We start from the raw sequence: 27,092 nt of genomic DNA, 5'->3' as shown, positions 1-27,092 counted from the left end.
ACAAGAATATTATATGTTAAATATTTAAATTTACCCGATTTTTTTCTAAAAATACAAAAATGTGATTTTAAACCGTATTATCCAAAACAGGTACCGAACCAGCACCAAATTAAACTCGAAAATTTATTGAGTTTTCAATATTTTTTCCCAATCAAACTGAGAGCTAAACTAATTAATCACAAATAATCGAACGGTCCCTATATTTTTTAATTCGAAAAAAACAAAATCACAACCAAAACCAAAAACCGAAAACCAAAAAAAAAAAACAAATTACAGTCGAACTGAAAATTGAACTCACATGCCTAAACATATTAGTGAACAAATAGATGGATTAATTAAAATTTCAACGAAAAATATCTCGCTCTTTCAAAGCGCGGGTCAAAATCTAGTTTTCATTATAGTTGGAGGACATTTACTAATTTTTGTACATATGTTGTTTTATATATGATTAGAATAAAAACTGTCAATATACCAACATCTAATAACATAAAGAAGAAGAAAATTATCTTCTCTTTCATCCGCATAGGAAAATAGAGTCTCATGCGTTCGCCACGTGTCATTGATCCGCTGCGTTTCATTAAATTATGTATTATGTAGGCTTTTAATTTGATTTGGGCCTTACCTTCGTTCAGATTGGCGAGCCCATAATGAGTTTCTCCAAATGTAAACGCGGCGATGAACATCGTTTCATATTAGGGTTTTCGATTACCTTTCGTCTCCACCATTCGATGCGAGACAGAACGAGAGTTCTTAGAGAGTTTTTTCAACTTCTTCCTAACGATTTTGACACATGCGATGAAAGAAGGTGGTGTTCAGGTCCCCTTCAGTAAGCCAATTGATCCGTGACTTCTGCCGAAAGAAACTCTCTTCAATGTCACGCAACAATAGCTATTTTTTATGCAATTCCCTCTCTGCCTGGAAAGTAGCTGGGTTGGATTTTCAAGCGTTTGAACCTGCACATGTTGCAGCAAATTGTAAGTTTCAGAAACTCTCTCTTGAATTTTCGAGAAATTCTCTCTATTTAGTTGTTTCAAGTCACTCTTTATCATTTTCAGTTTCTAGCAGAGATGGGCAAGACTTTGACTCTCACTTCCAGCACGCAACCAACCCTCATAAACCACCTGAGCGAAGCTTGGGTGTTTAGTAAGGTTATTTTGGAATTTATATGGTTTGGTTCCAGCTTTAAGGAGTTGATAGGCTAGGTCTAGAAAGCATGGGGAGTGGTCTGAGATGAGGGGAGGGGGGGGAGGGGGAGGAATGTGGCTAGGCAGTGGGGAAAAGCTGAGATGATGTTGCTATTGATAAGTAGTCTATCAAGCTTTTTGGCTGTAGGATTTTCTGGCTGATTATTTGTCCAAGAATGGCCAGAGCCGAGAAAATGAAGGTCAAACACTCCGAGTTGCAGGAAGCAATCTTGCAACTGATACATAAGGCTGTCAGGTACGGTGGAGCCAGGGTTGGAATGCTCATTAGGGTAGATAATCTGGTTGAAATCACCACCTATGATCCAATTTTTATCTTCAAAGCCCAAGGTATCATGTAGATTCAGAAGGTCAGCCCAGAGGTCCACGCGTTCTGAACTAAGATTGGATGCATATACAGCCATGTAGTAAATTGGAGGTTGACCTAGGAGATTCAGCACACACGTCATACACTAGGAAGATTGGTGAATCACATTGACAGCTAAAGGGTGTTTCCAGATTTTGATAATGCGACTATCGGGGTCAGAGGCATGATTAGATACAAAGTTCCAGTTAGGGCAGAGTTTGATCATTAGATGGTTCAACGAAGGTTCTTTAATATGGGTTTTGAGAATGGTAACAAAAATGGGGTTATGGCTAGCTAGCCAACTACTAAAAGGCCTATGCTTGTCCGGCTCATTAAGTCCACAGACATTCCAAAAAGAGAGTTTTGTACGAAGGGGGGGGGGGAGGATCACCCATTTGAGTGGGTAAACTGAAAGGCAAAAAAGCTGAAGTAGCAGCGAAGTTTTCAGAAAGAGGAGCAAAAGGGTTAAAAGAGGTTAGGTCATGGGGATTGAATTTTTGGTGGTGGTGATGATAGTCTGCGAGGTAGAGGAGGGATGAGTGGCTAAAGGAGGTGAAAGAGTAGGGGAGGACCTGGAACGTTTCAAAGAGGACCAAGTAACCCGAATTGAGGAGATAAAGTCATCAGAATGCTTTGAAACAGCACTGTCTAGAGCCATAGGGTCAGTTAGAGGGGGCGATGGGGGTTTTAATGGGCAAGGAAGGAAGGGTGGGGGTTTTAGTGGGCAAGGGAGGAGGAGTGGGAGATGGGAGGGGGGGGTAGTTGAGGGTGGGTCAGACTTTGAAGCAAGGCTTGGGGTATGTGGAAGAGACGGGTGTGGTAGCAGTGAAGTTTTCAGAAAGAGGAGCAAAAGGGTTAAAAGAGGTTAGGTCATGGGGATTGAATTTTTGGTGGTGGTGATGATAGTCTGCGAGGTAGAGGAGGGATGAGTGGCTAAAGGAGGTGAAAGAGTAGGGGAGGACCTGGAACGTTTCAAAGAGGACCAAGTGACACAAATTGAGGAGATAAAGTCATCAGAATGCTTTGAAACAGCACTGTCTAGAGCCATAGGGTCAGTTAGAGGGGGCGATGGGGGTTTTAATGGGCAAGGAAGGAAGGGTGGGGGTTTTAGTGGGCAAGGGAGGAGGAGTGGGAGATGGGAGGGGGGGGAGGGTAGTTGAGGGTGGGTCAGACTTTGAAGCAAGGCTTGGGGTATGTGGAAGAGACGGGTGTGGTTGAGGGATTGTTCTATTTTGATTGATACCTAGCTTGTTGCTTACCTTTCTGCTTATGAGTCTGCTGATCTTGTTTCTTTTCTGTGTTTTGATCAGGTGGAGAATATGTAAGACAGTTCCTGACGATGTGACATTGTTCCTTAGAGTGGGAACAGGTGGGAGAGACCCAGGGGTAGTGAACAAGTACTTCTACCACCTCATCACTCTGTCTCTGAAACTCTACAACCGGAGGAAGATGCTTTGTAAGGTCAACTTCAACTTTTACATGAACCACTATAAGACTTACAAGGTTCTTAGTGAAATTGCTAGTCTCCTTAGATTCACCTACAAGACCAGCCACAAGACTTAAACCTTCATCATATCAGAGGTCTAGAAGCACACACCAGTCAAGTGAGCCCATATCTGAATGGCTTTGAGAGGAGGAGTAGACATGGAGTGCGCAGAAGACCATTGAGTTGTGTGGAACATGGAGTCTCGCACATGCCAAATACATTTCTCCAAGATCTTCTTTCTCAGGTAATCACTCGAGATCCTTACAATAACTGAACGATTCAGAGGATTATTATGAATTTATAACATCTTGCATTTACCCCACATGTAGTTAAAGATACTTTGAATCTGGCTAAAAGGTGGAGACTTGCCATTGAAGTAACATATGATAAAGTCCTTATGGATCTCTGCACCTTTATGGAAAACTTCATCAGGTATAATGATACGAGGTCTACCATTTTCAGAGACATAGACTGGCGCTAAGCGCTTGAGTATTTTATATTCAGACACTCTCAGCCTTTCTACCAGTGACAGAGAAGGAGGGGGCTTGTGGGTATGGGAGTTAGAAACAGAGGTGGGGATTTTGGGAGGGTGGTGGGCCTTTAGACTGAGACGGTAACAATGTTTCAGTTGAAGTAACAATGGGGGAGATAAGGTTACTGAGTGGGAGGGGCCGGCGGCTGTGCTAGTAAGGATGGGGGTTGAAGATTTAGGGAGAAGGATAGAAGGATTTTGAGGGTTAGGATCAACAGATTTTGGCTCGGGCGCAGAGTTCAAGGTGGAAGCTTTACATCCAGTTTCTTGAACAGTAGTAGCAGATTTTTGATTCTCTCCAGTTGAGTTTACAAAGTCAGTTTGAGCTTCATTTGTGGTAGTTGAGGGGTCCTGTGGTCCAGAGACAACCGCAGTTTGACGGGCAGCAGAGAAACTTCGTCGGAATGAAGAACTTCTAGTTGAAGGTTTTGAGAGGTTGGGTAGAGGGGAGAAGTTGACTGGTGAGAGGGGGGAGGAAGGGTCAGTAGGGTCGGGAGATATGAGGGGAGGGGGTTCACCAGGCGTGAACGACGGCGGTTGCACGGCGGAAGGGCGGTCAGGAAGTTTTCATTTGCTCTGCATCGATAACCGAGTCAGGGAAAGATTAACTTTTTAGTAAATATAAATATTAATTACTATATTATATGAGTATATCTTCTCCACTATGCGTAAACTTAGGTCACTCAGAATTTTTTTATATAAAGGTGGGCTTAGTATCCTAAATTAGCTTTATTCCAATCCTCTCAAAAACACCATTGTAACTAGCTTTATTAAGGTTTTAAAATTTAAAATTCTGTTCTGGTAGATTTTTAAGGTTTGTTACTAACTAATAGCAACATTTTCTTCTTATTTAAACATTAATACGTAATCAAACCCACCGATCAAAATTTGCTTTCTCCTGGTAAGTCTTATTTCCTTTCATAATTGCTATACTGTTTTTTTTTCTGAGAAAAAGCTTAAATTTTACCGTTTCTTGATCGTTACGTTGTATATAGCCTAGTACGTTTTGTTTGCTATATATCGAAGTTGTGTAGAATCTGTGCTTTAGTGATCAATATTCTTGTTAAGGTTTTATAAAAAAAGGATTAGTATTGCTATTATGTTAGTTATTCAAAGCTTTATTGCAAATGACACTTCCTCCAAAGTTACTTTTCTATTCTTTCTTCATGCGATCATGATTCTAATCATACTCCATATTTTAAATAATGACTATCCTTTTTCGACAGCAATATGATGAATAGATCAGGAAGCAGCAAAACATGCAACAAAAGTCGACTAAATCGTAAGGATAAGTCACATGCTGAGACGTCAACAAACCGTGATGGAAATGGAGGTCGACTTAACCGCAAAGACAAATCCACTGATGACACACCAGCAAACCGTGCAGGAAAAGTAAGTTTGACAACACAAATTTAACTTATTTTAGTTTATTGAAACTTACATATAACATATACTTTTATAATTATTTTAGTATAACTACTGGATCCCAAGAAAAACTGAGATTTTGCTAAACCTCGTGAATGTTGAGCTAAAAGCAAAGGACTACACGATAAGATTGCCAGACAATCCAGCTAAAAAGAGAATAGAAGAAAAATACTATGAAATGACCTGTGATAAGATTATTTTTGAGCCTGAGATGAAAAATAGACTAGACTACATGCGTCGTCTACGACAGCATTACAATATGTTAATCAACCGTACCGGTGTCCGAGTTAATCCTACAACGGAACAAATTGAAATGACTAGTTCATGGTGGGACGATCGAGTTGCGGTAAGTTCCCAAAATATTTATAAAATATATACTACACGTAGTGTGAAGCTTCCTTATATATATATTTTTAAAAATATATTATAGGAGGCTGGAACAACTAATGGAAAATTTATACGAGTGTTGCAAAGCAAACCTCTTCCTTTTAAAGAGCTACTCGATCAAATTTATGGAGAGCATGATTTGGATCAAGATGAACGTTATTCACCATTCATGCTCGGCGAACATATCCAGCAAATGCAAGCGGAGGAAGCTAGTGATGATGAAACAACAGTGGCAGATACTGCAGAAGATAGTGGAACCCGACTTCCTTCAGAACCGATTAGCCTCATAGCTTCAGATGATGAATTTCCCATTAGAGAAGAAGCACATCGTTCTCCACCTCGTGCAAACAAGTCAATTCTGCGTGTCCAAAGTACATCTACTAAGCGTACGAATAGAAGAAGAGTCAATTTCGAGACACAAATCCAAAGTGGCTTTCAGCGTATGGAAGAGTCTCACACAAACTTGTTAGATGTTTTACGGTCACGACACTACCAGAAAGCAACTTTTGAAGATGCTTTGGCTCTACTAGAAACATTGGATGTGGAACCGATGGGATGCTTTTGGTGGGCAGCAAGTGGTGTTGATAGATATGGTGATTCATGCCAAATCATCAACTTAAGAGAGACTTCCAACACCCCAACGTCTCTTGTCCCACTAGCACATTCACAAATGGCTGGAATTACCACAAGAGCTTCACCAAGTTTTAGTCAGGGACAAGGAATGTTCGAATCAGGACCTGCTGGGACTAGTTTTTCATCTTTACTTGGGGTTCTTGGAGCTAACTCGTTAGGTTTAAGTTCTGGGTTATAAGCAAATTTAATTTAATGATTTTATTAATTTAGTAATAATTTTTTCTGTAATCCTTTCTTTTAATAAAATATTTTATTAATCATCACTTTTCGTATATCTTTCAATAAATCTTATTGATTCTTACATAATTATTTATTTACTTGCAACTATTGGTTATTTTATCAGGAGCTTCGCATTGCAGAATTACTTTCTGTTGGAATTGAAAACATGTCTGATGAAGAGCTTACTGAGTTGATATTATTGGAAGAAGATGAGATATTACACGCTTACATCTCTCCTGAAATGGACTACTATTGTAGATTTTTCTACAAGGAACCAATGAGTCAAGAAAAGGGTAAAGGATGGTGTATAATCAGAAATCAGATTTATGAGAATGAAGTTTCATGTCAAAGGTTAGTGAGAATGAGTCGAGAGGGATTTACACGTCTGTGTGAGCTACTTAAAGGCAGGTGTGGCTTACAAGACACTCATAGTGTATGCGTTGATGAGAGCGTTGCAATCTTCCTTATTCTTTGTGGGCAAAATGACAAGATTTGGACACGCACAAGAGACAATAGGACGAAAGTTTCATGAAGTACTTGGGGCAATGGAAAGAATGGCTGTAGACTATATGCGACCACGTACAATTCAAGAAATGGAAGCTATATCTAATCGTCTAGAAGGAGATGGTCGATACTGGCCCTTTTTCAGTGGCTTCGTGGGAGCATTAGATGGGACACACGTACCAGTTATGGTTACTCCTGGAAAAGATTCCATACGTTTCATAAGTCGGAAAGGAACAACAAGCCTTAATGTTTTGGCCATGTGCGATGCATATATGCTTTTCACGTATTGTTTTGTCGGGATGGCAGGGTCAGCCCATGATGCACGAGTTTTAGCTACAGCAATTCGGGATGATCCTATGTTTCCCACACCTCCAGAAGGTAAATATTACCTTGTAGACTCTGGATATGCAAATAGTCGAGGTTACTTAGCTCCATATCGAAAACAGCGTAATTGTGGAACTCGATATCATCTAGAAGAATTTTTGAATGGTGAAGCGCCACGAAATAGCAAAGAGATGTTTAACAGATGGCATGCATCCCTCCGTTCTGTAATTGAGCGAACATTTGGAGTTTGGAAAAAAAATGGAGGGTTTTAAATGAATTTCCGAGGTATGGTATTTCTGTACAAAGACGTGTTATATTTGCTACAATGGGCCTTCACAATTTCATCCGTCGAAGCAACATCAGAGATGTTGAGTTTGAAGAGGCAGAAGCAGGAAATGATGTTCTGCATGGTAATCAAAATATCAGTGATGATACAAATGATAATCAGAGTGTTCGAAATGAGGATGACACGGTGGCTGGAGCATATATGAAAGCTGTTCGTGATCAGATTGCTAAGGATATTTGGATTGCAAAACATTGTACTCGTTAGATATTATTGTTTTGGCAATAAAGATGTTTAGTTTTAAGCAAAGTTTAAATAAATATTTGTGTTTCTTTTTAACATTATTTAATTTAAATTAAATGTTATTTTCATTCCATTCCATTCCATTCCATTCCTTTAAAAAGTTACCATTTGTGTTACAAAATTATTTCTCTGTAGTTATCTATTCCATTTATTTCATTCCATAACTTCCATCATTCCATTAGTTGGCATTCCATTTTTTTAATTCTTTGCATTCATAGCATTCCTAAACTTGATTACCAGTTACACCCTAATATATACTATACTAAAAGAAGAATAATTTGAAAGGAGAGGCTGTCCACATCAGCAAAGAAAATCAGCCAACCATATATTTTCAAATTGCCATATCATATTTCCTTGCAAAAAAAAACCTTTGATTATTAATTTATTAAACCATAGCCGACGTATACGATGCTCCTTTTTCCTTCGATCTCCACTTCGCTGGCTGAAAGAAAATCAAAACGTCAAGTTTTCATTAATTTTACTTAAAATAGAACATGCTATAAAATAACAAAACAAGATGACTAAGAAAAATTAACTGCCCAAACAAATACTAGAAAACCCTACATGATAACTAAATGGACATTAACAATCAATCAACATAATTAAAAAATATCGAATCTAGAGATATTTTCTTCTCCTTAACTATGTTTGTTGCACTATATATTCTTCTTTTATAGCCAAATATAATACACTTTAATATATATATTATACTCTCAAATCTCAATATTGATAAAGTAATTAACATTTACATGCAAGAACACTTACGAAAAAAATAATTTCTTAAGTTAATGTTGTAGAAAAGAGGAAACAGATAATAAAAAACATACATAATACATTTGCAACAAATTAAAATATATAAGTCAGCAGTTGGGTGTAACACAAAAAAATCTCTATGATTAAGCCAATTTTAGCATTCTCTTAGAGTGTACTTCATATGATATTTTCAGATAAACAACATAAAACGTTTAACTAACTAAATGAATACGTTGTGTTTAATTTGTTAAAAAAATCATATTTATAAATAAAAATTAAAATTCAGTAAAAATAAAATTAAAAATTATCTTAAGAGTTACTTTGATGTCTACTCTAAATCCTACTATATAAAAGGGACTAAATTCAAGGCTTTTGAGACTATCCACCTCAGCCAAAATATTCTCATCCAAAAAGAATTAGAAATAAATATTATTTAGAAAATAATTAACTAACATATGACTTTTGATATTTCTAGAAATTTCAAATTCGTAACTGCTAATTTATTAATAGAATCATATATCTATATTGAATTATGTTCTATTTTTAATCATTAGACATCAAGGGTAAATAAATTATTAATTTATAATATTTGTAGTTTATACTTTATATTGTAGTTATTATAAATAAAGAGAAAATAACCGGGGAGGGTGAAGAAGCTCATGTAAAATTATGTAATTAAAATGGTAAAATGGTGAGTATGATGAGGTGAATCTAAGAAAATTTGTTGTACAAATTATAGTGTTTTCTTCGTCCACTATAATGATTTAAAATAAAATATATATTTACATAAATAAGTCAATATTTGTTGGCTTTTTTTGGGTAAGATGTTAAGATTATCATTTTCTGAAAGGTTACACTGTTGTTTTTAAACAACTTATTACAACAAGGAAACAAAAATAACCAACAACAACTCAGGATAAAAAAAGCCTTAAGGAGGTCTTATACAAGAAAGATAAAAAGAAGTAGAGAAAAAGAGAAAAAAGAACTTGCCGGGTAAGAGAGAAGACGGTCACACATCATACGGTCGAGAGAGGCAAGGATGACTGATGAAGGTGAGGAGACAGCTGTGAACACACGAGCATTACGCTCTTTCCACAGCAGGTAGATGGCTGACTGAAAGTAGAGCTTGATGACTGGAGTAGCATGCGTATCTGCGTTGACGCGAGGTTGATTGATCCAGGCTGCAACAGAGTGTAGATCAGCCGGAGGAGAAATCTAAACTTCAACAGCAAAAGGCTTCCATATCAAGCGAGAGAAAGAGCACTCAAAGAAGAGATGATGGTGAGTCTCTATTTTCAGATTACAAAGGACGCATGTTCCTGAGACATTTAACCCCCAACGCTTCAAGCGATCCTTGGTTGGCAGTCTTCTCCGCAAAGCCATCCATGATATAAACGCATTACGTGGAATATGTTCCTTGAACCAAATAGTCTTGTGCCAATATTTATTGTTGATAGTGTTTATATTCTTTTCTGACATTAGTATCCATATTTTTTAGTAAAGTGATCCAAAGAGATAAGTTTGTGGAGCTAACCAAACGAGGATTATAGTGTTTACTTTGGAAAAAGTAATAGGTTGAATGATAGATGGTGTGCGTGCTTTTTCACATGGAAATCTGCACATATATTAAAATTGTAAGATATGAATCATAGAGAAAATATAGTGTATATGACTGAAGTTGGTCCATTCCGAAACTAAAAATGGCCAAAATTCTTCTTTGTCAAAATGCATAGATGTGAATCTTATATGAATAGAGTTCTCCATTGCTTATAGCAGTGTAATAAACTTCGTGTGTAAAGGAGAAAAAATGTTATATAAGTGAAAACAAAAATTATGATTTTTTTTCTTGTGCCTATAGGCTCTTCGCAATTTGAAGAAGAAAGAACATATTGTGTGAAAATCTTTGGCTCGGTCAAATTTTATCAAGTTGTTTATAAAACTGTTTTTATCTGATTCATGTAATTTTTCAGTGTTGATTTAAAAACCCAAAAAACCCATCTATACTGACTTTTTGATATATATTTTTCTGTGATTTGAATTTAAAAAGAGATAAAACTTTCGATAAGTTATGTAAACTGATAACAAGTATTTAGCTTTAGAAAGCATTTACATGTTTCAAACTTATAATATATACATATATAATGTTTAAAATTATGCATATAAAACATGTGTAAAATGTGCCTAAATATGTTTCTCTTCTTTAATGTGTTAATCGTACTATACATAACATTATTTTAAAATTTCAAAAAGTTTATATCACATACAAAAAATCATCAATAAAAAATATAATTCTCCATCTACAACAATAAAAATGAAAAATTATAAACATATAAATTTAAATTAAGAAAAACTAACATTGGAAAAACAAGAAATTAATGTAAAATAAAAAACCGACAAATAATATTATAAATAAAATAAAATTATAAGACACAATCCGCGCGAAGCGCGGAAAAAATCTCTAGTGTTTTGTAAAATTGATATCAAAATAAATTAAAATAAAGTTATGTCTAAACGTTTGTCAGAACATACAAGATTTGTATATACTAAATAAAGTAAATAATTAATGAAACTTTGTGGCTTTTGGTGTGTACCACTGAAACATATCAGCATATACTATTAAAGTAAAAATTAAAATATGTTTGTGGCTTTTGATTAGCTCATTACAAATACTTTTCTGAGAAGTTTTTTAGGATGACCTAGAATTTTTTTGTTACCAATATAGCATTCAAGGGTCAAAATGACAAAAAGAGATTTTATTAAAAGATAAATAGATATTTATACTTCTATGGTTAACTAATATAGAATTATGGTTTAAATTAGAGGGGTGTGTACATGATTTTTCTTTAAAACAAACTACACAATTTCAACATAAAATTTTTTAGTTTCAGTAATAATTTGGGATTTCAAGTTAAAATATTGAAAAATCTGAAAAAATAAAAAATTTCGAATTCAAAACTGTATTATTTAAAAATAAAAATTATTATTGTATTTTTATTTAAATAATTATTATATTTAAATCTATAAAATAAAGGTAGAATGGTCTTTTACTTCTTTAATGAAACATGTTTTAGTCATGTTCCTCTTTGTGAGTTATTAAATCTTAAACGAGTAATTTGAGAAATTTACTGTAATTCTTTTAGTTGTTATTTCCAGTCTATCATATATATATAGCATTAGATTAATTTTCCATCATTTATTTATAAAGCTATACCAAATAATTTTGTGTAAAGTTCAATTTAGTCACCAATCAATGCATTATGAAATAATTTTCTGTAAAGATCAATTTAGGTTAGAACATCACCAATCGATGCAATATGAGAAAGTTTTTCAAATCTCGAAAAATTTATATGATGATTTCCGCTATTTTAACTCCATTTTAAACTGTTTAATAATTAATAATTAATTTAAGAGTGTAAAATAGTAATGGAAGTATGTTTCTACTCTAACATACAAACAATATTGCAATGTTATATATATTATTTTTTACACAACAACAATGACTAATAACATCTGCATATTTGAAATACGCATAATCTATCCAAAGTAGTTTTACGTAGTATCTAAACATGGAATCATCCTCATTGAAATCTCCCAATTTCACATTTTTCATAAATTATCATTTAAAAAATAGTAAATACCAAACAAATTTTAATATTGAAAAACTATAGTTTCAAATTAATGATTATTGAATAATTTTTATTGGTCATCAAACTTTACAGATTTAAGTATTCAAAATGATTACACATTTATGAATATATATATATATATATATATATATATATATGAAATGAAGGTCATTTACCTATTCTTCAAATAATAGTTTAAAAATTAAATCAGATTACTTATAGAGAAATAAATGAAACATAAAATAATAGAAATTATTAAAAATTTATTAAATATATAGTATTTGAACTTTTAATAAAATTTAACATGATTACTAAAAGATTAATAGAATTTTTAACTATGTTTAAATCTAAAATATATATTAAAATATAAATTAACAATATTTTGAAGAAAAAAACTTATATTTTTCAAAATAATCCTTCTAATTTGTTAAATATTATATCAAAACAAATAAGTTATATAATTAAATTTTGCCATTTAAGTTTAATATTAAAAATATACATGTAAGTTTTATAGACAAACAAACTGCGCGTAGCGCGGTGATACCTCTAGTAAATATAATTGTAACATTGCTACATGAGCCGTTAAGATGTTGTCGCTTAAAAAGTAAATAATGGTATAAGATAAAATTTTAAAAATAAACAGATCTGTGACAATGAATATGAAATGTGAACAAATGTTTTTTCCCCTAAGTACTTCTAGGGACGGTACGGACCAAGTAAACAAAGACGAAAAAGTCCTTAATATGTGTCGACGCAAGCGTATGCTAAGGAAAGGGTATTACAGGAATCTGCAACTAAGAATAAAGAGTATTAATGAATGCTGATGATCTACCGAACAGGTGCATGTGACCACCCACTTCCCTATTATTGCCACCGCTCTTTTATCTTTTCCCTCTCTCTCCAATTTTAAAATTTTTATTTTTCTAGGAATCGTTTTTAATTTATTAGTATTTCGCAGTTTGCTTTTTCATTTATTCGTTTTGTTAATCTTTTTGCTATCTGTACTCATCATCATTTTATGGAATTTTCCCAGTAAAATTGTTAGTACTTTCTATGGCGACCAGTATAATGATGGTCCTTTATTTAGTAATCAAGAACCATATACGGATTTTACATATGCGAAACACTCCAAAATAATACGGATTTTATCTTTAACTAGGATAAGACCTGCGCCTTGCGCAGGGTAAATTTATATGAAAATTATTTAAGAAATATCGTATAGAAAATAAATTTATATTATTGATCGAATTAATATTTGGCCCTTAAACAATTTTTTAAAATTTTTTTTGTTAACTACATAATTTGTTTACTAATGAACTGGTCCCATTTTTAAAAATATTTTAAGTCAAAAAATTATTTATCACATAAAAACCTAACGTTTAAGCCGAAGAATCTCATGCCGACTATTTAGTTACAATAAAACTATGTCAGCTCCGTTTTATATCATGATTTAGCAATTTAAAAGTTAATTATGGTTATGAGAAGTTTACGTTCACTTGTCAATACTATATATTTTCAATATTTTTCTCATTTTTGTGTCATTTTAGTTATTTGCATTCAACTTACGTGACAACTCATCTTGACACTTTTTTAATTAGTACAAACTACATGTTCTAAACTTTTAAAATGTTTCTCTATTAATATATAGGGGATGTTAAACCATTGATCATTAATTTTTAACATAATAATTTTAACAGTTTTAGTAATTTTGTCATTTTTAAAAATTCAAAATATAACATATACGAAAAAATCTATATTTTAATTTCATAGCTAATTTTATTATTTAATTTATTTTAATAATATAAAATTAAACAAAAGCAATGGATGGGATATAAATTGCTATCAAATCTTTATTATTAGAATCATTAATTGTCATATATATATTAGTCATATTTGGTAATTCTGTAGGTTTTATTTAAGGAAAGAAAATAAAATAGTAATTGTACACTTTAATTAATTGTATGATTAGTTTAATGAAAAGTATAATGTATACTTAATTGGACCAACATATTTTCTAAGGATTCTGAATTTCATTTTGGTGATGACACGTGGCTACACTTAAAAGTCGTAATGTTTCTCAATTAATATATAAGGGATTAATAGTAGGAGTGCTATCAATTTCAAAGGTGACAAGAAAAGGGATTGAAGGTGATGCGTACTTGACTTCTCGGTGAAGAAGAGAACAAACAAGCAGCAAACAGAGATTTAATTTTAACATAAAGTACAGAAAGAATTACTTTTTTATATTTTTCTCAAAAAACAAATATTCAAAGAAAATATTTTATTATTCGTTCTTACTCTTTTCCCATCTGTATCAGCAAACAACCCATGTTCATAGTTCCTCCACCAGATAACCCTATCAGCTTCTCTGTTCCTTTCTCCTCACAAAAAGTTTTCCTCTTTCGTTCAGACCCAGATCTTTGTTCTTTTTGGTTCTTCGTCCCCATTTTGGTTTCTCTTTTTCACTGAAAGAATCCTACTTTTTGTCTGTGTACCTCATGTGGGCTCTATCTTCTGTTCAGATCTAGCAGCTTATTGGATCATATACTGAAAAAAAGTTGGGATCTTTACTCTGTTTTGTTAACTTTGCATTGCTTTCTTGAATAGAAAGTTTCACCATTTTGGGATTTGATTGCCTAAAAGGCTGTTCATTTCTGCTTGAGAGAGAGAGAGTTTCTTTCTTTGAGCATCGTTGTGAGCCCTTGCAGAGCTCTTTGAGTGGCTGCTATGTTGAAGCAGAGGAAGAAGTTTATGGAACTTGTGCTATGTCTGTTGATAATCTTCACTTTTGTTGTTGGCTATGGAGAAGCTCAGTCCAAGAGTTTCCTTGTTGATTGCGGCTCAAACACCTCAACCAAAGCAGATGGAAGAATCTGGGTTGGAGACTTGTCTCCCAACAACAGTTTGTCACTTAGCTCATCAGGACTCGATGCCACTTCACCCACACCCTTAAAGAGTTCCGCCTTTGCTGAGATTTACAAGTCTGCTCGCGTCTTCACGACTACGCTAAACTACTCATTCTACGAGATACCTCAAGGAAGCTACTTTGTGAGGCTCCACTTCAGCCCTTTCCCCATGGAAACCCACAACGTGAACGAGTCTTCCTTCAGCGTGTACGCGAATGGTCTGAGACTGATGCTTGACATCAACATCCAGGGAGAAATCGCCCATAAAAACCTCATCTTGCTAAGCTCTGGCCACAACGCCACCGCCTCTTCTCTGGTTAAGGAGTTTCTCTTACCCATTGGACCGGAGAAGCTCGTTTTGAGTTTCATACCAGAGAAAGAATCTTTCGGGTTTGTCAATGCTATTGAGGTTGTTTCAGTTGATGACAAGCTTTTCAAAGATTCGGTTACTAAAGTTGGTGGAAGCGAGGTGGAGCTTGGTTTGGGAGGTGGACGTGGGGTGGAGACTATGTATAGGCTAAACGTTGGTGGTCCCAAGCTAGGTCCAAGCCAAGATCTAAAGCTGTATAGAACATGGGAAACAGATTCAAGCTACATGGTGATTGAAAACGCTGGTGAACATGTCGACAACAGCTCGAGTATCACATATGCTTTGGCTAATGAGTCACCTGTGGCTCCTCTTCTTGTTTATGAAACTGCTAGGACCATGTCATCAGACACTGAAGTCTTGGAGAAAAGGTTCAACATCTCTTGGAAGTTTGAAGTGGATCCTAACTTCGATTACTTGGTCAGGCTCCATTTCTGCGAGCTGGTTGTTGATAAGCAGAACCAGAGGATATTCAGGATATACATCAACAACCAGACGGCTGCTGGTAACTTCGATATATATGCTCACGCTGGTGGGAAGAACAAAGCTATTTATCAAGACTACTTCGATCCCGTCTCCTCTAAGAACGACGTTCTTTGGATTCAGCTTGGACCTGACACATCAGCTGGTGCTTCGGGAACTGATGCTCTTCTCAGTGGTCTTGAGATTTTCAAGCTAAGCAAGAATGGGAATCTTGCTCATCTCATGAGGTTTGACTCCTCTGGTCACTCGGTGGATAACTCGAGGATGAGGATTATTTGGATCAGTGTTGGTGCAGGTGTAGCAACTATCATTCTTTTGGCGTTCTTGGTAACTATGGTTGTGTGTTTGTGCAAGATGAGGCGGAACAAATCAGATGATGACTCCAAGAACAATCCTCCTGGCTGGCGTCCGTTGTTCTTGCATGTGAACAACAGTACTACAAACGCTAAAGCAGCGGGTGGCTCGCTGAGACTGAACACTCTTGCAGCGTCTACATTGGGGAGGAAGTTTACATTAGCCGAGATTCGTGCAGCTACCAAGAACTTTGACGACGGTTTAGCTATTGGTGTTGGAGGGTTTGGTAAAGTGTACAGAGGAGAGCTTGAAGATGGAACTGTCATAGCTATCAAACGAGCAACCCCGCATTCTCAGCAAGGGCTTGCTGAATTCGAAACCGAGATTGTGATGCTCTCAAGGCTTAGGCATAGGCATTTGGTGTCTTTGATCGGGTTCTGCGATGAGCACAACGAGATGATATTGGTCTATGAGTACATGGCTAATGGGACTCTGAGGAGCCATCTGTTTGGAAGCAACCTTCCTCCTTTGTCGTGGAAGCAACGGCTTGAGGCTTGTATAGGCTCTGCAAGGGGGTTGCATTACCTTCACACGGGGTCTGAGAGAGGAATCATCCACAGAGATGTCAAGACGACAAACATATTACTAGACGAGAACTTTGTGGCAAAGATGTCTGACTTTGGGTTGTCTAAAGCTGGACCTTCAATGGACCATACTCATGTCAGTACAGCTGTGAAAGGGAGTTTCGGGTATCTTGATCCTGAGTACTTCAGGAGGCAGCAGCTAACAGAGAAGTCAGATGTTTACTCTTTTGGCGTTGTGTTGTTTGAAGCTGTTTGTGCTCGAGCTGTTATAAACCCGACTTTGCCTAAAGACCAGATCAACCTTGCGGAATGGGCTTTAAGCTGGCAAAAGCAAAGATCTCTCGAGTCGATCATCGACCCGAATCTGAGGGGAAACTACAGTCCTGAGTCGTTGGAGAAGTATGGTGAGATAGCGGAGAAGTGCTTAGCGGATGAAGGGAAGAACAGGCCAATGATGGGAGAAGTTTTATGGCACTTGGAGTATGTTTTGCAGCTTCATGAAGCTTGGCTTCGCAAACAGAATGGAGAAAACTCGTTTTCGAGCAGCCAAGCGTTAGAAGAAGCGCCAGAGAGTTCTCTTCAAGCTTGCTCCAATCAAGATTCCTCAGAAGCGGAGAAGAGCCAAACAGGATCAACTCTTCACAACATGGTGTAGAGGAAGCAGTGGATTGACTATCCTCAAAATAATTCTTTTGTTCTTTTGTTTCTATTATTGATTATGATCTATTCAGAAGCTCTTAGTAATTGGAGCTTGTAATGTTATGCCACTTGCAAATATGATTTGCTTTTTAACGTATTTGTTTCTGCTTCTTAAGATGCATGCTTAGTTTGGTTAGTGCGATGAGGATTCTTCTACAGGTCATTCCACTTGCATCAGAAGAAACATTTCTCTATTTCAAATTATTTCGCTCACAATCACTTCAGGTTCCAAAACAGTGTTGAAATGGTTCTACAAACAAGCAGGCTTAAAGCTCTGTCTCAAGGAAACTGCAGAAAGGAACAAGAGTTACAGACACGTTTGTGTTTGGAAAAACCAAATAAAAAAAATAAAACTGCAACTGTCAATAACAAAAAATACAGTTTGGTTCCTCTCTCGGAATTGTATAAAGCTTCAAGATCCTGGGAGGATACCACGGATGGGTTAGACAAGATGGAATCTCATTTCTTGCCACCACCGGAAACATTGAACTTGAAGTAAATGATATCTCCATCCAGAACAACATATGTTTTCCCCTCCTGTCTGTATTTTCCTGCTCCCTGCATTAGTTATACATGATTGAAGTTTAGACTTAAAACTGTCAAATCCGTGAATCATAGAGATTTTCATCAGCATGCGACTGTTTTATTTTAACTCGTGCCGCATCTTCAACAAATATACTGCGGCGTGTCTTTGCTTAGAGGCTACTACTCCACAAACCTTAGAGCAATGGGGAGGAAATGGAGTTTGATAAGTACCTTGACGGCAGTTTCATTGCCGTATTCCTTGATATCCTCAAACTTCATAACCTGTGATAATATGGACACGCATTCAACCCGGGTAAACAAATATTAATTTATATATGGTTTGCATGAGGATTCTACTTTGATATCTACAAGCCTGCGTCTATCCAAATCATTAATAGAAAATCAACAAGAAGTTGAATAAGATTATGGAAACACTTTTAACAGGAAAAAAAAATCATCAACACTAGGAGGGAAAAGGCTTGGCACAAGTAAATTCTAGGGTGTGAAAAAACTACTGAGATGAAAAGATTCAAGAGAGGTGACCTCGGCACAAATAAACCCTCTCTCAAAATCAGAATGAATGGCCCCTGCAGCTTGAGGAGCCTTTGACTGCCGTCGTATTTGCCAGCACCTCACCTGAAAAGAAAAAATATCATTGATGGATCAAATTCCAGCAAATGCACCTACTTGACTTTACACTATCGAATAGCTCACTACAGAAAAAAATAATGCTTAGAACAACTTCTAAGAGAAATAGAGACTACAGCCAGAGTATTGTGTAGCCAAGTGAATTACTAGGAAAGTGGGATTGTATACCTCACCATGCCCAACTGTAAAGAAATATATAAGGTTAATGGCTGAAAATCCAGTTTTGATGATCCTTGGAAGAGCACTGTCAAAGCAGCAATGGCCATTAGCCCATTAGATTCACTCTTATTCAATTGAAAAGGGCCTATGCCGTTCTTTTATTACGAACCTTTGCAGTTTGTTCTCCTCACAATACTTTGCTGCTTCGTCTGGAAGCATATCAGCGAGACTCCTTTCAAAAACACCACTGAAAGGAATCATAGTATCACCACCGTGTTCTTGAACCCTAAACAACGATGACATAGACATATTTAGTTTCGGAGAAGTATAATAAAGGAAGTATAGAAGATAATTTTGCAGCAAGAGAGGGGGAAAATGTTAACATATTATTCAACATAGTTTGTGAAGGGATATTAGTAAGTACCAAGCATGAATCTTGGGCAAGAACTTGTTTTTCTTCCTCTGGTAGTCTCTCTCATTCATGTTAATCTGTGAGTTCAAATTTGAGAGCATTCAGTGATCAACATGCCTTTACAATTCTTACGCGGAGATTAAACATTTTGCTAATACAAATATGTAAGGCAAAGAGTCAGAAAAAGCTAAAGAATACATTATGGTTAAATTTGCGACCCAGAAGTGTTATGGAAAATAGTACGCCTCAACAATTTAGAAGCTGGTGCGAGCATTTCTTTTGAAAAAAGACAGACCATGATATCAAAAAAGTAACATAGTCTATCCTGACAGAGAAGGTATTACACAAAGAAATGAACATTGAAGATTACTCACCAGGTAAACAACGGGCTTTGCAGAAAGCAATTGGAAAGTGTTCAAGATCTCGATATCAGCTGCTTTCCAGTCCCCGAGACGGACATCCTTTCCTTCTTCCAGCCAAGCTTTTACCTGTTACCAAGATGTACAATATTTTTTCAGCCAATTAATAGCTAATGACCAATAACATTGACAAACAAAGGCTGCATGTTTAACACTTAATAAGCATACCTTTAGCAAGAGCTCAAGTTCAACTTTTAGCGCCTTGTCATTGCTCCTCTTCATGCTCTTCTCGACATCTTCAATCTTATTTTTTATGAACTCAATATCCTAAAGTTGCACCGAGTTAGTTCAGTAGGTTACCCAAACAACAATAGATACAAGATCCAGCAGACGTAAATATATTCAAGAGTTCAAAGATGTCGGGTGTCAATAGTTGTAATAGAGTTTATTCTCACCTTGAGTCGGAGTTCTTCAGTAATGGTCTCCAAATCTCTAACAGGATCAATGATATCATCAACATGGATAATATCAGCATCTTCAAAAGCACCTGCACATGTTGAGACGAAAAGTTACTAACCAGAATAGAACTGACAAGATATCTTACTATTAAAAAAGATCATTCAGTTATTCAGGAACAGATGTACAGAAGATGCATTCAAGAGAAATACATATGCCCCTATAGGGTAGAAAACAAAAAATAAAGACATATGAATGAAATCAGCATCTCAACCACAAATCAGACAAAACTCAGATGGACTAGGAGGAAAAGAAACATACGCAAAACATGGAAGATGCCATCAACAGCACGAATATGGGACAAGAAGTTGTTTCCAAGCCCTTGTCCTTCATGAGCGCCTCTAACAAGACCAGCAATGTCATGAATTTCCAAGAAAGCAGGAATCTGAGAGAGGAACACAATGGGCACAAAGTCAGCTATGAGAAACATAAACATTCAAAGATTCAACAAGTAAACAGACCTCAGCCTTAGGCTTGTACAGTTGGCAGAGCCAGTCGAACCTGTCGTCGGGGATGTTGACACGTGCCTCGTTAGGCTCAATGGTGCAAAAGGGGAAGTTCTCAGCTGGGATGGAGAGCTTTGTAAGAGTGTTGAAAAGTGTAGATTTTCCCACGTTTGGTAAACCAACCTGAGATGACGGAAACAAATGCCATGGTCAGTTTACATGCATGGTTCTCTACAATCAAACTTAACCTAGAGGAGAGTAAAAACCAAATCATATCTTCAACGAATCACAAAATGTATGTTCATTTCCCTCAGTAAATAAATAAATACTCATAAGTGTAACAAAAGACATTTCAATCGATGAAAATATTGCGATGGGCAAATCTAAGATTCCGTTCTGATAAAAAGAGAGATACATTACGATTCCGATCTTGAGGTGAGAAGAGAAACGGCCGAGAATAGGCCTCTCTACGGGACCTGCTGCGTCTTTGGCTTTGGCTTTTGGAGGCATCTTTCTCCTCTTTATGTGAACTAAACAAGTTGAGAGAGATATTCTCGGGTTTGATTTTTTTGCTGATTAACGAAGGAAGCTAAACGGCGATGCTCTTAGGTTAAAGAGTAGGATTTAGCGCAGCTCTCAGACCGGTCTAAATTTTACGGACATTTCCCGGTTTACCTCGAATCATTGCCGGATGCAGTTTTTTACCCCCAAACTAAGAGTAGCAAATGTTGCTCCAAAAAAAAAAGAGTAGCAAATGTTAAGAGTAAAAGTTCTTACTCCAAATGAGTTGTTTACTATAGAAGGTACATTTGAGTTTCATTTAGGCTCCAAATGGGAAAAGCAGATCAAGCGTTGCGGATCTATCGGATCAAGCATTGCAGATCTATCGGATTAAGCGTTGCGGATCTAACGGATCAAACGGATCGAGCGGAACAAGAGTGGTTCAAGTGGATCTAGCGGTTCAAGTACAGATCTAGCGGTTTTAAACTTATGTATGAATGGTGAAAGTGGATAAAAAGTGGTTCAAAGTACTGTTTAAATTTAAATTAATTTACATAAATTTTATAATACTACTTATTTTAATTATTAAAAAAAACTTATTTTAAAAAATACTTTAAAAATGAAAAAAATCAAAATATAGGATTTGATAAACTTAATTATTTAATAGAATTATTATAAAACTGTTAGATTGAATTAGAAACATAATTTATATTATGTTTTGTACATCTAATAGAACAAAATTAGATTGAATTAAAAGTAAAACATAATTCTATTATATTTTTATCTTATAATTTGAATATAAATTCTTATTCAAAATATAATTTGAATACAAATTCTTATTCAAAATATAATTTGAATACAAATTCTTATTCAAAATATAATTTGAATATAAATTCTTGTATAAAGCTGACCAAAGTACTGTATAAAATTTAAATAATGTATATAAATTAAAAAAGGTTTTAAGTACAAATATAATTTTTTTGAAATATATTAGAAAATTTAATTTAAATAATGTATATAAATTAAACAAGGTTTTAAGTACAAATATAATTTTTTGAAATATATTAGAAAATTTAATTTAAATATAGTATAACAATTTTGAACTCTACAATTAGATATATATATATATATATATGATTTGGAATGATTAAAAATAATTTTGTTTATTTTGCAGAAAAAATAGTACTGTTATGTTTGCTTAAATGGTAACTAGAATATCAATTTTTAAATATTCAAATAAATTCAAAACTAATGTAAATTCAAATTATACTTCTAGTTTGCATTTCAAGCGGAAATCCATGTTGAACATTTGTCGAAGAAGGCCAGTGCGAAGTATTTGGCGATGAACCCCACTGTGAATGATTAGATGATGAACTCCATTGATGAGAATTTGATGATGAATCCCAATTTGATCCACCGGTGGTGAGCTCCTCCATTGTTGTGTATTCTGATATGCTCCCCATTGCTGAAAACTTGGTGGTGCATTCCATTACTGAGCATTAGGTGGTGTACCCCATTGCTGAGCAGTTGGTGGTGTGCCCCCATTGTTGTGCACCTGGTGGCGTACCCCATTATTGAGCACCTGGATGTTGACCCCATTGGCCAGCTGAAGTTTGCCCCCAAAAATTATTACCACCAGAAGATGGACTACCTGAATGAAAACCACTTGAACTTGGACTCCCAAATGGTTTACATGAGCTTAATCGCTTGCCCACAAAATCATCATCACGTGTATATCCAGTTAATGCTTGTAGAAATTGTATCTTCTCTTCGAAAGTACTTTCATCTCTATCAATAAAATACTTTCGTTAATGCACGCCCAATAGAATTTTGTGTCATTCGGTAGCTCCATCGATTCAAATATCTTCACAGCCACATCAAAATTTTCATAGTCGTCTTGGTCAAACGGATTTTGGCGCAGTTGTTGTAAACTTTGACGTTGAAACTCTCTAAATCCAGTCATTGTATCTGTGAGGGTGGTCTCAAATGACTAACTTTTTTTACTTCCTCTTGAACCACTTCCATGTAGAACTCGTGAAGGTATCGATGATCTTTGTGAAGAACTTCCTCGTCTTCCTCTGCTTTGTTGTTGAACTCTTGAACCAGGAATTTGAATCGGATCAACCGCTGCAGAACTATGACGCAGATGGGTACGAGTGAACTCATTTGAAGGACGTGTGTCATCATTTATATTAACACGATACACTTCTTTGTTTTCTTGCATCTCTGGCTCTTCATTGTCTGACATTTCACCACCAAAGGTTTACAACTGATCTTCATCATTAATGGCACCTTCATTCATCATTTCTTCTCTTCTTTGGTTGACGGAATATTAGGATTGGGATTGGACATTGTATAATTTGAAACAACGTTCCATGATCTCCCACCCGTGTGGCGGTTTTCGTCTAAATGCATGTACAATCTTACATGCCTATTAAAATAAATAAAAAATAAATATTTTAAAATATTTTATATTTATATATGGTAAATAAATTATCAATACAAAAAAATGAATACTTACTTCACAATCTTTCCACCATGAGTCAGATGCATCAATCTCAGAAGTAATAGGATCAACCGAGATACCAGTTGAAGTTAGAAGCTCTCGATACTACTTGTACTTCTTTTTAAGGTATCGAGTTTTTCTTTGAAAAACTTATAGTTTATATCTAAACCGAACTTTTCGTTAAATTTTTCAACCATAAACTGTTTGGCAAAAGGTGTATGATCTTTTATACGGTAATTGTTCATTTTAAGAGATTGATCATATAACTCAAGCAATCGATAATGACTGCAAGGAGTCTATTTGAAATTAGCTCCATTCTACAAACATTTTAAAAGTTTAAATATTATTACGTAATTATGACAATATTACGTAAATAAATATAAAATACTTTACCCGCAATGCTGTTTCGGTAGGAAGATTTATATCACCATGCGTAGAAGAATTTTTATTTTATTGCCGGTTAGACATACCTGCAATTAAAATTCAAAAAATATATGTTATATAAATAAATTCAATATTCTGTATGATTTATATTAAAACTAAATGCTGATTTAAGCAATACTTTTATATATGTCACAATATTTGCTTATATTTTTCAAATTATCACAATATTTGCATATATTTTCTTCAAATTATTTTTGTTGTATATATTTTGTTTTTAGTTTAGATATGCATGTGTAAAATTTTATTTCACATGTTATTGTTCTTAAGTAACGTAACATACATATATATAATATTCTAGATACTGAAATTATACAAAATCTTATTAATATAGAAAATGATATATCTTATATGTAATATATGGATACTCATGCTCATGTAAATATATATAACGATAATTATCACATTTTTTAAATAAAATAGGTATATTTATTACATGTATATTTAAACTATAAAATTTTCATATAATGTATAACAAAAAGACTATACATAATTTTAGTTTTTTGTTATATATTTAAGTTACAAAATAAAGTTATTGTAGTTCTTTTTATAACTAGGTTCAATTAAAATTATATGTAATGCATCAAATTTGTGTAATTATTTTACTTACTAGTATAAATATTATTATTATAAATTTATATTGTATTAAGTAAACTCAAAGTATTATGTTGCTTTTTTTTTTGACAGCCAAAGTATTATGTTGCTAAAATTTGTTTAACCTAATTAAAAAATAACTATATAATATTAATTAACTAAATTCATTTTAATTACCATAAATTATAAACATATACATGAATGTACCTTAATAAATAGTGGAAAGGAGAATGCGGAAGAACACATTTTACAAATAGCAAAGAGAGAAAGATGAAGTTTTTTTGTAGTGAGATTGTATCATATGCATGCTATTTATAGTCAAACAAAATTGATATTCTTAAAATTAAAAATTGTTTTATCCTCATTGAATTGTGTGCCCACCCACTTGTTCCACTCCTATCTTGAAGTAAAAGTAGTTCTTATTTTTTTGCAATGCAATTCGTATTTCTGAACACAAGTGGAGCACCCACTTTTCATGATTTATTATCAACAGTTTTGTGATTGTGAATGCACAAGTGGAGCACCCATTAAGGATGGAGGAACCGTCTTTTATCATCTCTCCATTCAAACTCTTAGTATGTAAAGACACATTGAGCAGAAGACACATTTTAATGGGACACCTATCCTTTTGTTTCTCATTATGCATTCACTTTAAGGTTCCGAATGGAGAAAGCGGATCAAATGTTACGGAACGAGCGGATCTAGCGGTCTGAAATATTTGTTTGAATTGTGAAAGCGTATAAAAGATGGTTCAGATTATAATTTCATAATTCATTCTACAAAATAGAAACTTTTTATTTAATTTTCAGTTACAATTTTTTTTAAAAACAAATGCAACAAATAAATAATATTTTATTGAAACAAAAACATAACATAAATTTAAATAAAAACATTAGTAAAAAAATATTACAGAATATTTTTATTGGCCCCTAATGCATTAGCAATTTGTTCTCTAATATTCGTCATTAAATCTTCATCAGCTATATCTGGTGCTTCCATCTCATTAGTATCAGTCTCCGTTTCGGTGTTGCCAACATGTGTTTTTCCCATTATTTCATCAAAATTATCATTTATAGAATTTGAAATTCTAATAAAATTATGCAGACCCATTGTAGCCAATACCACTCTTTTTTGAACTTCAATATTATATCTTGGAAACTCACAAAGAATCTTCCATTTCTATTTCCAAACATCAAATGTCTTTTCAATAACTGAACACAAAGATGCATGCCAACGATTTAAATATTCCTACTTGTTCCGAGGAGGAGGAGCATTTTTGAATTGCGACGTATGATACCGAACCACCATGTTCTGTGAAGATCTATATGGAGCAAGAAAACCTTGTTTATTTGGATAGCCAGAGTCAACAACATAATATTTATCTGCTGGTAGAAAAAGAAATTCACGATCATTGTTTTGCGCCATCGTAAGAATTGTTGTATCATGACAAGATCCTGGGGCTCCATTCCAAATATATGTGAACAACATATTTATATCACAAATGGCCATGATATTTAATGATGTTCTATCATGTCGATTCCAATACATTCCTTAAAACTCTGGCTTGACCTTCGCATACACATGAACCCCATCCATTACTCCAACAAATTCACTAAAAAATGGTCAATATTTTCCATCCATAAGTTTTTCGGGAATCCTATGGAGTTCTTGTCATGTCGGAGTGTTGATATAATCACAAGCCAGTAACTCTGTCGCTCTAAGCACTTCAAAAAAATTTCTCTTCACTGTTTCTTGGTTTCGGCCAAATCGTAATCCAACATCTCGTTGAACTTCATTGTGCCCACATATTCGTACAAATATGGCACACTCTCTTCAATGCTTACATTCACTATTGATTGTAGTCCATATCTTGCTTCTAGTTGATGACACAATGTTCTGAAGCAATTAAGTGACATTCGTAGTAACTGAAGACAAGCGGCATGATTTTCTTGTAACCGATGCCAAATATTTTCCCACCCCAATCCATTATCTGTTTGGACTTGTCCTCTTACAAAATATCTATTGTAGTAACTCAATGCTGGTTGAATAATTAACTCTTCAAATTGTTCATTCTCCAAATTCCACAACTCAACTCTTTCTTCATAATTTAGAAACTGAACTCCTTGTCACCGCATTTGGCATATACGGAAAACCTAAATAAGACTAAAAAAAATTTAGATTGATATGAAAAAAATGGACGATTGGATTACACATAATAAATCACAGATATTACACAAACACAAATAAAATCTCAAATAAAATCAAGACATTTTTATTATTAGAATCATAAAATATTGAACTAAGCTTCATCTTCTGAATCGGTTTGATGAGTTTCATTTAAATTAGGTCCTCGCTGGGTTCGCCAAATAATGAACAATCCTCCTGATTTACGTGTGCGAGACATTTGTGTAGGTGATACTCCTCTTTGACTGTTGGTTGAAGTTGGCACTGGTGTTTCTTCTACAACTCTTTCTTCAGCAATTCTTGTACTTTTAGTCTGAGTTTCAAGTGAAAATCCATACTGCACATTCGTTGGAGGTGAACTCCATTGTTGATCATTTGATGGTGAACTCCAAGGTTGAGTAGAGTATGTTGTACCCCATTATGGAGCTACTGGTGGTGAACTCCA

At 34.8% G+C, this 27,092-nt stretch overlaps 2 protein-coding genes and 1 pseudogene across 2 annotated transcripts; 1 reads left to right on the top strand and 2 right to left on the bottom strand.

The window, feature by feature from the left end:
• The first annotated feature begins 14,158 nt into the window (after positions 1-14,158).
• Positions 14,159-17,492, top strand: LOC103840378 (probable receptor-like protein kinase At1g30570). Its single transcript, XM_009116878.3, has one exon. The coding sequence runs from the start codon at positions 14,751-14,753 to the stop codon at positions 17,310-17,312; it is 2,562 nt and encodes an 853-aa protein (XP_009115126.1). The 5' UTR covers positions 14,159-14,750; the 3' UTR covers positions 17,313-17,492.
• Positions 17,493-17,548: 56 nt separating this feature from the next.
• On the bottom strand, positions 17,549-21,164 carry LOC103840377 (obg-like ATPase 1). Its single transcript, XM_009116877.3, has 12 exons — positions 20,842-21,164; positions 20,437-20,604; positions 20,237-20,360; positions 19,915-20,006; positions 19,688-19,786; positions 19,475-19,588; positions 19,113-19,177; positions 18,858-18,974; positions 18,698-18,773; positions 18,425-18,517; positions 18,113-18,163; positions 17,549-17,914 (listed from the first exon to the last, which is right to left on the bottom strand). Exons 1-12 carry the CDS (start codon positions 20,929-20,931, stop codon positions 17,816-17,818), a joined length of 1,188 nt encoding a protein of 395 aa, XP_009115125.1. The 5' UTR covers positions 20,932-21,164; the 3' UTR covers positions 17,549-17,815.
• Positions 21,165-22,066: 902 nt separating this feature from the next.
• LOC103840376 lies at positions 22,067-26,059 on the bottom strand (annotated as a pseudogene).
• Positions 26,060-27,092: the final 1,033 nt, after the last annotated feature.

The sequence above is a fragment of the Brassica rapa genome, chromosome A09 (assembly GCF_000309985.2).
Source record: "Brassica rapa cultivar Chiifu-401-42 chromosome A09, CAAS_Brap_v3.01, whole genome shotgun sequence".
In the NCBI taxonomy this organism is placed as follows: domain Eukaryota; kingdom Viridiplantae; phylum Streptophyta; class Magnoliopsida; order Brassicales; family Brassicaceae; genus Brassica; species Brassica rapa.
Note: the sequence above shows the minus strand (reverse complement) of the source record. Positions and strands in the feature narration are given on the sequence as shown.

What these genes read in the sequence shown, in the direction of transcription:
- LOC103840378 (XM_009116878.3), top strand. Translation starts at nt 14,751, where the DNA reads ATGTTGAAGCAGAGGAAGAAGTTTATGGAACTTGTGCTATGTCTGTTG.
- LOC103840377 (XM_009116877.3), bottom strand. Translation starts at nt 20,931, where the DNA reads ATGCCTCCAAAAGCCAAAGCCAAAGACGCAGCAGGTCCCGTAGAGAGG. An exon ending in TGGCATCTTCCATGTTTTGC is followed by an intron (nt 20,007 to 20,236) that starts GTATGTTTCTTT and finishes CAACATGTGCAG; the next exon opens with GTGCTTTTGAAGATGCTGAT. An exon ending in AACTTGAGCTCTTGCTAAAG is followed by an intron (nt 19,589 to 19,687) that starts GTATGCTTATTA and finishes TCTTGGTAACAG; the next exon opens with GTAAAAGCTTGGCTGGAAGA.